The 13,566-nt window shown below is 38.9% G+C and overlaps 1 protein-coding gene across 3 annotated transcripts in view; it reads right to left on the bottom strand.

The window, feature by feature from the left end:
* Positions 1 to 3,099: 3,099 nt before the first annotated feature.
* LOC136864070 (ataxin-7-like protein 1) overlaps positions 3,100 to 13,566 on the bottom strand; it is a 521,582-nt gene continuing 511,115 nt past the window's right edge. For all 3 annotated transcript variants that reach the window (XM_067140614.2, XM_067140616.2, XM_067140617.2), the window contains one exon: positions 3,100 to 4,311. In XM_067140614.2, coding sequence (XP_066996715.2) covers positions 4,225 to 4,311 — 87 coding nt within the window. In that variant the 3' untranslated portion in view covers positions 3,100 to 4,224. The remainder of the gene's footprint in view (positions 4,312 to 13,566) is intronic.

The following is a 13,566-nucleotide window of genomic DNA, read 5'->3' as shown; positions in this document are numbered from 1 at the left end:
GAAAGCGCTGGAAGAATAGAAACTGGGCGATAGTCAGAGGTCAGTTTAGAATCATTTATCTTGGGCAATGGGATGACATTAGCTTGTTTCCAGAGTGCAGGGAAAGTTCCATTTCTGAGACAGAAATTGAATATATGTGTGATAATCGGGAGGATAGCGTCTGTTATATTATGTTATGAAATGCATAGGGATGTCATCTACTCCTATTGCTTTAGATTTAATAGAGTATAGTACATTTTTAATTTGGTTGCTAGTGACCTCTTGGAAAGAAAATTAAGGACGGTTAAGTGGAGGGATGGCTGATTGATTCGTACTTAATTCTGCCTGATTGATTGGTTTAAACGCGATTCATTCTTCAGAGAAATATGTAATAAGCTCATCTAGAGGAACAGTTGGTTCTCGTTGCTGTTGTTGACCTTTTACAATACCAAGAGAGCGTAGTTCTTTCCAGGAATTCCTTGCATACAGTTTGTCTGAAAGACAGTTTAAGTACTTAAATTTCTGATTTCTGATTTCTTGCTTAATTCTGTTCCTGAGTACCCGATAGTTTTCAAAATCAGATTCATTATGGGTGCGTTTATACCGTCGGAACCATGAATCACAGCGAGCCATCAAATTCTTAATTTTGTCATTTAACCATGGGCAGGAGGGGGGACTCACTTTCACTTGTCGTTTGGGAGCGTGTTTGTCATATAGGCTAATAATGATGGAATTTTAGTTTGTCTATTTTTGCGTCAATATCAGCTAGTAGTAGAATATCATTCCAGGGTAGGTTGTAGGCATCATACTTCAGGTGAACTAGATTAATATCTCTCATATTCCTACAAGTGGTGAACTTAGGTTTGTATTTGGGTATGCGAAGAGAATAGGATAAATAGACTAGGTCGTGTATTGAGATTGATGGAAAAGGAATTTGGCCGTGATTTAAAACTTTCGGTGGATTGTTAGTTATGATTAGATCAATTAGTGAGTGTGAAGTGTGATTATTGCTATATATATGGTTGGTGGGGGAGAATCGCAAGGTTACAGGAAAATAGTATATCAAGTAGTTTGTTCTTTTGAGCTGATTCTTTCAGTAAGTTTATATTTAAGTCTCCTAATAGTACAATATGTTCACTATATCTGGAGGTTTATAAACTACAACGAAGAGGACTTTCATCCCTTTAACGGTGATCTCCACGAACATGAACTCTGGTCCCGGCTGAGTGGCATTTTGTGATGTGCATATTACTCTACCTCTCAAGTCATTTCTGAAATAAAGGGCTACACCGCCGCCTTTCCTACCATCCGTTCTGTCCCAGCGAACGAGTTTGTAATTATTAATATTTACCATGGCGGAAGGGATGGTAGGCCTTAGCCAAGTTTCTGCAATACAAAAAACATGTATGTCACTGTCGTTAACAATTGTACGTATTTCATCTATGTGAGCAGGGAGAGAGAGCGCTTTCACATGGCAACATTGCAAACCCTGTGGCACGGAGAAGAGAGACTGTCTCAACAGGAGACCTGTTGCAACAGGGGGTTGCGGACCGGAGCCAGACTCAGGTAGTGGGTGTTGAGCTAACAGTACAAGGGGATTATGTTTAACTTTGATTGACAGAAACAATGGGTACTCACTGCTGCTTCATGCTGAAAGAGACTGCTGACTGTTGCACATTCACACTCACATTTAAAGAAAATATGCACATAACTAACACTATTTGAGTCAAATTTGAAACTCGTGGTGAACAAGAGTCCTATTACATACTTTAGCCCTATTATAACACATTCACTCATTGACACAGATTCTGTGCTCTGCTACGCTGCCTGATGAGAACTATTAGGTCCCTCGGAGTGATCAGAGTGGTTTTCTTGCCGTCTGGTGTAGTTACAGTCACACGCCCGTCCTGTGTATACACATTCCGCAGTCCAAATGCGTCGCGTGCCTTATTCAAAATCCCTTTTCTTGTTGCCATGAAGGATTCTGTGACCATGATATTAGTGCCCTTCAGTAGTCGCTTTGCCCACCAGACTTGGTCTCGCTGATGGTAAAGCAGGAACTTCACAATTATTGGCCTTTTCCCAGTGGCCACTACATTGGCAGTCGTCCTACGCTTGCCCCCTAGTCTACGACATCTATCGATACTGTCCATGCCAATATCTAACTTAAGTCTGTTTTTAATGACGTCTATGACAGCCCCATAAGTGTCCTCCTCAGGTAATTCCTTAACCCCATGTATCAGTAGGAAATTTTGCCTACTATACTGGGCTGCTTCATCAGCCATCTTCTCTTGTTTATCCATCCTTTGATGGACCTCCGCAATGACCTGCTTCATGTCAGCTATCTCAGCACCCATGAAGTCATGGAAGTTCTTAAAGTCGGAGCTTAGGCTGGGAAGCAGCTCATGGGGGTTGATACAGCTGGAAACAGTGTTGCGAGCTTGAAATTCAGCCATACAGTTCTCGTACTCTGACAACCTCTTCTCGATGGCCTTGAGAGTCATTTTGACCGTTTTAAATCAAAACGTGAACTTAGTGATGACGGTTGAGCACACTCAAGGAATCCCAGCTGCTAGTTATCTTGATAATTAGGCAGGTAAGTGAGGGGCAAGTCTACACATGACTGGTTGATTGCCTAAAATCTCTCTTAAAGCTAGTCCAAGAAGCTACGCTAAGTTAATGCTACCTATAGTTTAGATTGCATGTTTATTTATAAGAATGTACGTACTGTTTTATCAATTGTGCATGGTCTAAGTTTGAGCTGCTGTATTGCATAAGCCATCACAACACTGTTTCCAAGCGTTCAATAAAGTAAAAGGAAGGACTGTACATCCAGTCTCTCATTTACTTACCACGACTGGAATGCAGATCGCAGGAAAAAGGATGGATTCTATTCTTTTACAGATATTGCTACAGCAATTGACACAACTGCATGTATGATCCAATCAGAAAAGTGCAGTTCAAGAACAAAAAAACCTCAGTCAAAAATTATATTAAACCATAAGTACGGTGAGAATCAACTTCCAAAAACACAAGTAGAAGAAAGAAAGCACGGTGAAGGAAAATAAGGTAAATGACTCAAGTTTTAATTTTAAAGTATTTATAACAATTTCTAGGAAATGTCATTTACAAAAAGAATTATTACTACAGAACAAAATATAAATGAGAGAATAAGAAAAAAGTGGAATTCCCATGGAGTCCAATTAAATGCCAATATCTATAAAGTTCTACATAAAAAAACCACACTCATTAAAAAGGATAAAAAGAAAAAAAGGAACATGTTGTAAATGCAATATTATCATGGAATCAAATCAATACAAAAGACATTCTAAGTATCAAACACAGATTAATGTTAGTTACATTTGCTTTGTCACTATCCTCAATTCTCAGAATATTATGTTAAAATACCATGAACATAGTTTCTCTGATGCTACGAAGATGTGAAATACTCTTATAACAAAGGAATCTTTGCATTGCATCATGAACATCTTGGAAGTCTTTCAACAGAAAACTGCCATTTACAAAAAAAAAGAATTATTACTACAGAACAAAATATAAATGAGTGTATAAAAAAAATTGGAATTCTTGTAGAGTCCCAAATATCCATAAAGTTCTAGATAAAAACCATGCTCATTAAAAATGAAAAAATAGAAAAAAGGAACATGTTGTAAATGGAACAACAAACAATTATTATAATGGATCAAATCAAAACATAGACATTCTAAGTATCAAAAAAACAAACAAACAAAAACAGTACATTTGCTTTGTCACTATCCTCAATTCTCAGAATATTATGTTAAAATGCCATGAACATAGTTTCTATGATGCTACGAAGATGTGTAATACTCTTATAAGAAAGGAATCTTTGTATTGCATCATGAACATCTTGGGAGTCTTTCACATCAAAACAAAGTTACTTATAGCTCTCTATGTGGTGTAGGAGCAGTGTGCCTGCCTCTTACCCAGAATACCTGGGTTCAATTCCCGGCCAGAACAGGGACTGCCACCCGGATATGAGGGCTGGTTGAAGGTTCACTCAAGCCCACATGACCACAAATGAGGAGCCATCAGACTTCTCGCTATATTCAAATTAGAATTGTGGATTATCATACTATAACTAGATCTTCTATCACTTCCAGCATCAGTATATTGCAAACAGTAATCTGTGTCTAGCAGCGCAAACAAAACAATACTGTAAGTTCCTTTGTAGAATTGTTAGGGCACACAATCTGGATGTGTTTTCCATCAAGGGCACAAACAATAGTTTGGGACATTCCACCTGTATTCAAAAGTGATTTGAAAAGCCTTCCATTCATCTGTAGATGTAGGAACCTGAAACCAAACAAAATTAATGAGTTTTTTTTTGCCAAATATTTGTCATTATTTCATTGCTTTTTGAGACATATCTGTAGCAGAGGCTTCAGACATGCAAATGCAAGATAGCATAAACTCCATGAAAGAAACCATCAAGGAAAGTCATTTTGACCTCTCCTTATCTTCCACTACTTCAAACCAAGACAAGCAGCTAAGTTATTCAAATACACTACTACCAGTAAAAACAAGTGGTTAGTCAATATGTCTCATCTCGTCAAATCAACATGGTCTTGATATCTTACAACATGCCTTGTAAAACATCTGTGACTTGGATAGTACTGAGAGTGAATTGCAGTAAAGAACATGGTTAACAATTCTATTCCACATTATTTACCATTTTTCACACTACATTAACTTCTTATTGACCACTGGTTATTTGATGTAGTTGTAACATTTAATAAGACTCTACTATTGTCCGATTAATACCTTAATATATATACAGTGGAACCTTGGATTGCGAGCATAATTCGTTCCGGCTACATGCTTGTAATCCAAAGCGCTCTTATACCAAAGCAAGTTTTCCCATAAGAAACAATTGAAACGTGGATGATTCGTCCACAACACAAAAATATTTATTCGCATACCATTTCTAAAACAAAATATAACGTAAAAGAATTTAAAGTGCACTTTTCCTTACAACAGAACCATTGTTGGTGTGAGGGAGACGAGAGATGACATGAGAAGAGTTACTGTATAGCACAAATTTCACTAACGGTATCACTGTTATCTGTTGGCTCACTGGAATTGTTTTCTTTTCGTGTAACATTAATGAGGAACCTGTCCAATGACTGTTGCTTCTGCCTCATTTTGAAGATTTCATGAAAATGTGACATTGCATTGTCACTGAACTGATTCCTCGCTCACACTGCTACAGCCTTATTCGTGTGGTGTTTTCTACAAAATTTTGCACCGTTTTCCACATTTTGCACTTCTCCCGAATCTCAATTGAAGTGAGAGATTCCATTGATTTTTCCTCCTCCTCTTCCCCGGATGAGATCTCCATAACCTCCTCCTATTGTTCGCGATGCAGGTCCATCAGCTCTTCCACCAGCTCTTGAATGTCCACGTCATTCACCTCCAGTCCCATAGTCTTCCCTAAGAACACAATTTCATCAACAATCGGCGGCTCATTGTCACCAACAATCTCCTGAAGTCACGTCCACGAACACAGTCAGCCACAGCTTTCCCCAAGCGGGAGTAAGAGTTCTCTTGGTGACTCCATCCCAGGCTTTATCGATGATCTTCAGGCAATGATCAGATCAGGAAATGATCTCTCCCAAACTTTCGGAGGGTAAAGTTTGTACCTTCGGTCACTTCGAAGCATCGCTGAAATAGTCCTTTGGTGTATAGCTTCTTGAAGTTCTTTTTTTTGCTATTGGCTTTACGTTGCATCAACACGGATAGGTCTTATGGCGACGATGGGACAGGAAAGGGCTAGGACTGGGAAGGAAGCGGCCGTGGCCTTAATTAAGGTACAGCCCCGGCATTTGCCTGGTGTGAAAATGGGAAACCATGGAAAACCATCTTCAGGGCTGCCAACAGTGGGGCTCGAACCTACTATCTCCCGAATACTGGATACTGGCCGCACTTAAGCGACTGCATTCTTGAAGTTCAAAATGACTTGCTGATCCATAGGCTGGAGTAGTGGAGTAGAGTTGGGAGGAAGGAACTTAACCTTAAAAACTTGAATTCGTCCAGTAAGTCGTCCTCAAGGCCTCAAGGGTATTTCTTCATTACAGGACCAAAGATCTCGTTCATCCATTCAACAAACGAACAGGGGAGGGGAAAACGTTGGCACACGTGATGCTCGTATTGCGGAACCTCACTCGTTTATCAAGTTACAATTTATTTAAAATGTTTGCTCATCTTGCAAAACACTCGCAGACCAAGTTACTCGCATTCCGAGGTTTCACTGTATTTTAAATTGAATGTTGCTACTGCATTTTCTTTCTTCTATTGAAAGTAAGTGCTAAAGGTCTTTAAGTGAACATTCAACTAATTCTCTTGATAACATAATGGATACTACCATGTGTAATAATAATATTATGGTAATAACAATAGTAACGGTGATCTTACTTTGATATATGGTTAAAGAACTTCAAAAATGACTCCCAAAACTCCAGTTAAGAAGGTGGAAATAGTATTATGTAGCACTCTGAATAAATATTGTACAGATTTCAAGGAAACACCAGGGGAAAGATACCTGAGAGCAATTTCTAATTTGGTTTGGCAACGTACTGCTTCTCTCACAATAGTATTTTTCTTTCTTACCAGAGGTGACACCATCTCGAGTTATCCTTCAAATTTAGGCCCTGTCACCCTTGAAATATTCCTGTATCGTTTGGGGTCTCCCACTGTCAGTCCTCTTATCAGATGTGCAGAGGCTCCCAATTGATTCCTTCTCCTAATTCAGTCTAAAACCCACTTCCGTTTTCTCCTTTTCCTTAGTTGCTCTAGGAATTCCTCACATAACTGTCTCACACCTATGCAACAAGCTTCTCAGTACTTCACAGCTAATACCCACAGAATACATTGTTTTGTGATGTCACAGTTGGAGAGTTTCTTCAACAACTGGGTTACAAGCAGCGAGTAATTATCTACCAGTACCGGCTTTGTGTGACAGATTTACTAGCCACTAGTGCTAACCACAAGCTCTAGCAGCTAGTAAACTGCCCTCTTGTGACACAGCCTTAAAGTACTGGAACCAGAACTGCAAACATTTCAATCGCACACCCTTGTTTTAGGGATTGTGGACGATTGTGAACTGCTGCATTTGACAACATTTACTTTTGATCTCTTGCTTGTTTACTGCAAAAGAATTTGTGACGATTGCTGTTGGAAGGACTGAAAGCATTCCTTGTTAAGAATTGTCTGTTATAATAATTATAATTTTGTGTGGCTATTTCTAGCCGAGTGCAGCCCTTGTAAGGCAGATCCTCTGATGAGGGTGGGCAGCATCTGCCATGTGTAGGTAACTGCATGTTATTGTGGTGGAGGATAGTGTTGTGTGTGGTGTGTCAGTTGCAGGGATGTTGGGGACAACACAAACACCAGCCCCCGGACCACTGGAATTAACCAATGAAGGTTAAAATCCCCGACCCAGCCGAGAATCGAACCCGGGACGCTCTGAACCGAAGGTGATAACGCTGACCATTCAGCCAACGAGTTGGACAGAGTTGTCTGTTGATGACCAGGAATAAGACTTTCTCTTATTATCCTATCACCAAAAGTGTAAGTTTAAGATAGCTCGCTTGCCAAGGAGGCTTCCTTGGAGGTCTAAGGAGTTACCGAAAAAGTGAAAACTAGTAGGCTTTTGAAATAAAAAGCTAAAAGAGCTGGTGATTTGGACATGTACAGGAGTGCTGTAACTTTCTTTCTTTTTGCAATTGGCTGTATGTCTCACTGACACAGATAGGTCTTATGGCAACAATGGGACAAGAAAGAGCTAGGAGTGGGAAGGAAGTGGTTGTGGCCTTAATTAAGGTTAAAATGGTGTGGAAAACCATCTGCAGGGCTGCTGATGGTGGAGTTCGAATCCACTATCTCCAGAATGCAAGTTCACAGCTGTGCACCCCTCAATGCACAGCCAACTTGTTAGGTGGAGTGCTGTTACTAGTTCCTCATGAAGAAGGCCAAATGAGATTCATGGAGGAAGTACTGCCAGGAAAAAGAAAACACACTAATGGCTAATGGTGCTATCAATAAATTTAGCAAATTAAAGCTACCTGATGCAAGCTTTTCTTCGTCTGGCAGAGCAACTCTAAATGAATTGTTAACAGTTCATTTTCCAGACTCAGTAGTATTTGATAACTTTGACAAAACAGGAGCTACCATACCTGTGTTGTAAGAATTGAAAACACAAGGAGGACTGGTGACTTGCAAGAGGGATTGCAAACCAAACTAAAATATGATAAGCAATCAAAGCATTTGAAACATATAACATGGCAGGCCCATATCGAATAAAGAAACGATGAAATTTCATTAATGATCTGTAAACTTTTCAGACCCTCCCTAGCCTTCAGCCATATACCTCTGGCAACAGGGCAAGCCAGAGCGAGCTTTACTGTGCAGCCTAATGCCCAAGCTAATGATTATTGGGCAATAAGTCTATCATCTCCTTACTCGAAAGACTTGAGAGATTGACTGAATGATTGATTGATTGATTGATTGATATATAAGGAACTCCATTCTTAAAAGTTTTCCTCTACACAGATACCAATTTGCTTAATAAGCAGAAAAATCTGAACAGAGAGCACTGTACTCTATATTTACATAGATAAGGTGCTAGAGGACAAAAAGATTGCTTTGGGAATGTTCTTGGATACTGAGTGAGCTTCTAATACAACCTCATATGAAGTAATGTAATTTCTTTAGCACTCAGTAAGAGAGGAGTTCTAAAATTTATTATCAACTTGATCAACTCAATTTCGAACAGTAGGAGAACTGTATCTGGCCATTTTGGAGCAACCGCAAGTGTCTACAGCTTGGGGCTAACAAGAGAGGGAGGATTTATCTCCTTTCTTGTGGAGCTTGGTGGCGGATGATCTGCTATGGGAGCTGAATGAGTTTGGATATAACTCAATATGATTTACAGCTAATGATTGCAATTATCATTAAGTGAAAATTTCCCTTAACAATCTCGAAAGTGCTCCAATTTGTGCTGAAAGGGACAGAAAGCTGGCATAACAAAAATGAACTTAAAAAACCATAGTAAGTTTTACCAGACAATGTAAATTAGGGACTCCGAAGAAACTGCTTCTGCCTGGTGAACACATTGCATTTTCTAATGAAGTCTTATACCTTGGGCTAATTTTAGACTTGACTTTGAAAATTCATGCAGAATAATGTATAAGCAACACACTTAGAGCCCTGTGGACCTGTTGCACTACACTTGATGGGACTTTGGGACTAAAACCTGTTTTGATGTTAAACCCATAATACCTTATGTTGCTTCGGTCTGGTGGTCAATACACACAAGATGGATCTGAACAAGCTATAAAGATAGTCCTGTATTGGTATAACAGGAGCTTTTCATATTACTCCTACGGCAGCACTGGAGGAGTTGCTGGGCCTTCTATATCTTAACATCTCACTACAGGTGGAAGCTAGAGTTGCCCACTACTGACTCCATGTCGAGCTGATGATCTAATTTTAGGGACTCAGAAACATCTGAAATTTGCTCAGGACAAAGAGTAAGAGCATATGTTTAACATGAAAACTGACAAAATGATACCAGAGTATATGTTTGAGAGAGAGTTTGTGATCAGTCTGGTATACTGATGTGGAGCAAGATTATATTGTTTTCTTGGTCCATCATCATCATTTACTAAAGGCTATGCCTAGTTGTCACAACCAACCATTCCTTCATTTCCTCATAGGTGCTGCAGTTCATTTTCATCATGAGGTTCTTGATGTATGAAAGTCTTATTCATGCTCTTCTGTTTCTTCCAAGAACTTCCCTTCCATAATGTTGTGAATGAAACTGTTGTCTCTCATTAGGTGTTTATTAAACCTTCTATTTCTCTGATGAGACTTCTCTTTTCATCTACTTCTGTCAGCATTACAGTATTACTTATCTTTCAGGCCAGCTTGTTCTGTTTAATTGTCTCCAAAACCACACCTCAGCTGCTTCTAGCCTGCCCCTTTCTTGTTTTTGCTCCAATAGGTTAGTACAACTCATGCAAGATATAACAAACTTTCTCCTGGTCTCATGAGGAATTTTTATTGATTAAAAATGTATTATTATTTTGAAATAGATACAATAGCTATGCCATCTGCAAATCTTACAGTCTAAATTTTCCTTTTACATTAATTCCTTCCATGTTGTCCTTCAGAGCAGCAATGGCTTATTTAATGTATAGACCGATCAGGTAGGCCACCCCTGTCTTACACCTCTCCTTATTTTTAGTAAGTTCTTACAACCTGTTAGCCGGCCCCGTCGTGTATGGGTAGCATGCCTGCCTCTTACCCGTAGGCCCCGGGTTCGATTCCCGGCCAGGTCAGGGATTTTTACCTGGACCTGAGGGCTGATTTGAGGTCCACTCAGCCTAAATGATTAGAATTGAGGAGCTATCTGACGGTGAGATAGCAGCCCTGGTTTAGAAAGCCAAGAATAACGACGAGAGGATTCGTCGTGCTGACCACATGACACCTCGCAATCTGCAGGCCTTTGGGCTGAGCAGCAGTCACTTGGTAGGCCAAGGCCCTTCAAGTGCTGTAGTGCCATGGGGTTTGGGTTTTACAACCCATTACTTGAATTTTGATGCTATTCTGTTTTACAAATTTAGTATAATACATCCAATCAAATATTATTATATTATTTTTCATAGTTTGAAATGCATATTTCCAATTTGCTGTGTCAAAAGCATTTTCTAAGTTGAAAAATGTGATATAAGTTTTCTTATTAAATTTGATTCTCCTTTAAAAAATCAAACATAGCGATAAAATTGCCTCCCTGATGCCCTTGCCAACTAAGAAGCTAAACTGATCATCATCTAAATACTGCTCAACCCTTCTTTTTAATATAGTCTTTAAGATGTTCAGCAGTATTTTTGAAGCATGGGACAGAGGGATACTGTTTTATAGCTAGGACAATCCATAGCATTTTCTATTTTTGATAGGATGACTCTCTTGCTCTGAATGAAGTCCTCTTTCATAATGTACTATTTTGAAAAGTTGCTTCTTCATTCCTATCCCATATGTTTCAAGAGTTCTGCAGGAATAATGTCCATATCAGTTGCTTTAATTATGGAGGTTTAAGAGTGTAACATAAATCTCATCCCAAAATATTAGTGGGCTTTTCCTGTCCTTGTGAACCTGACCTTTTGCTTCCAAGTAGTCTTCCATGTTGTCTATATCCTCTCCACTTTATAATTCCTCAAGGTATTCTTTCCAATGTTTGCTGACCTCTTGACTATCAAGAAATAATTACCCTATTTTAAAACTTTTTTCCTCATGTTGCTCTCAGTTTATGGCTTGTCCTGCAATGATCTTATTTTACCATATACTTCATCCGTTTTCCCATTATTGATACCATTCTCAATGTCCGTACTTACTTCTTCTATCCATTTATCTTTTCCTCGATGACAGTCAAGTGTGATAAGATACTTATTTTTTCTGTACTCCTCCAATTTCCCATCTTTTATCATCTTGTTCCTCATTTGAATGAGATCAAGGATTTCTTGAGTCATTCACAGCTTCCAGCATTTCACTTTTCTTCTACCAAGAACCTCACTTCCTGCTTCTTCTGTGCCTTCTCTTATTTCTTTCCACCCTAATTTAAGATCAGTTTCATTTGTTTTATCCTTAAATTTATCACTTACAGCTTGCTCTTTCAGTTTCTCTAGACACCAATTGAGTTAAACTTTTGTCAATGTCTTGAAACTAATTCTGAATTTTGCTTCGACTAACATATGTATGATATTGGTCAGTATACCACCATTTTTCAAACTGGGATCTTTGCCATACTGACAAGTACAGTATCCAGCAAAACAAACAGTACTGAAATTATAACAAGTTCTTAACATCAAGATACTGTTATTATCAGATGCAAGGAGACTATGGCAACACGTATCTTAAGAGCATTGGTACAAGATGTGTTAAAAAATGCTGATGAACACAGATTGCAGCAAGGACACACTCGTAATTGAGGAACATAATCTTGGTGGGTCATCTGACTGTAAAATGGATTCTTTCAGCGTGCCCCATATGTAGGCATCTGGAGAAGGTTCAGGGGTGAGAAGGGTACGGGAATTCTGTTCCATGAGAAATTAAGTGATCTCCAAAGTGTTGTTGCAGAAGGGCAAATGACCTACTTGCAGAGTGGGCTGTAGCGCTCCATTTTGCTACATCCATTATTGTTGCCAGCGGCAGGTTTCTGGTGACATGCAGTACTTTTCATGTTCAGAGCATATTTGTAATTTGACTACTGCTTGTTTCGCTGCATACTGCATGTGGGAGAACATCAGGAACAGCCATCATAAAAGGAACATTTTAATACTCTCTTGCAGTCAAGCAGCTGTTAAACCTCTGGAGACATTGAAGGTTCAGTCTAAACTGGTACTTGATGGCCCAGATACCTCTTGAAACAGGTGAAACACAATTAAGTTGAGATGATGAGGGTGCTGGGACAAGAAGGGATTCAGAACAATGAAAAGGCTCACAGGCTGGCCAGGGAATACTCTCAAGAGCTTATTCATAGGATCCAAGCCTGTACTTGTTTTCTAAGGAAAACTAAGGCCAAGTTTAAGAATGGATGATGAGCAGTCACATAAAGTACTTGAAATCAGCTGAAGGATGAAAAAAATAAAAGCTTATATAAAAGAGCCAAAAGCAAGTAGGGCTAAAAAACTACATGTGAGAACAAGAAATCTGAAATGGACAACTGATCTGCTCACTGGTTCAGAGCAGAGACTAAATGGACATCTATACAAGATTGGAATTGCTGTGAATTCCCTGTGTTCTCTGCCATAAAGTAGATGGAACTGTTGAACAACTCCTTCATAACTGTGAAACATAAGCCATGCTAAGAACTAACACTCCTGAGGTCACTTTATTGATTTAAGTAAACTTTCTAATGTCTCCCTTGACAATCTCACAGCATTTGTCACTAAATATGAAGTTTTACATGGAGACGTAAGTGGGGAAAGCACAATATACCTAATTGGTCGCAGTGCATAGTCATGCGTAGGTCTCCCCAAATGTAGTAACCTATAATAGGTCACTACAAATTAAAGGAAAATTATGAAAGTAATATCTGATGTAATGGTCGTAACAGGTGGTATCACGTATGATACGTAGGCCACATACCATTACGAGAAAAAAATATTTTAAAAAAATCTATACTTTACACTTTATTCAACTATACTACAATTATATAGAAAGAGAAGAATCCTCAAACCGGCAATTTAATCCTAACCTGCTCACTTCCCAGGCAATATTTAATAATAAGACTAGGGAGCAGTGATAAGGCTACAGGGATCTGGACGTCAAGTAGGGATGACATAAAAATATTAGTGGTGAACTGTAGAAGTACTAGGGTTAGGTTGAATGGAGAATCCCACCTTCCAATACTTATTTGTTTTTTATTGCTAGTCTATATATACAATATGTATAACACAATCTAGCTTAAAATCTAATTACAATATTAAAAAGTAAATGTTTTGTTCCTATTATGGAACATCTTCAGCATAAAGATAAAAAAATTGGCACAAA

The sequence above is a fragment of the Anabrus simplex genome, chromosome 2 (genome assembly GCF_040414725.1).
Source record: "Anabrus simplex isolate iqAnaSimp1 chromosome 2, ASM4041472v1, whole genome shotgun sequence".
NCBI lineage: Eukaryota > Metazoa > Arthropoda > Insecta > Orthoptera > Tettigoniidae > Anabrus > Anabrus simplex.
The sequence above is the reverse complement of the archived record's forward strand: the minus strand, read 5'-3'. Positions and strand labels throughout refer to the sequence as shown.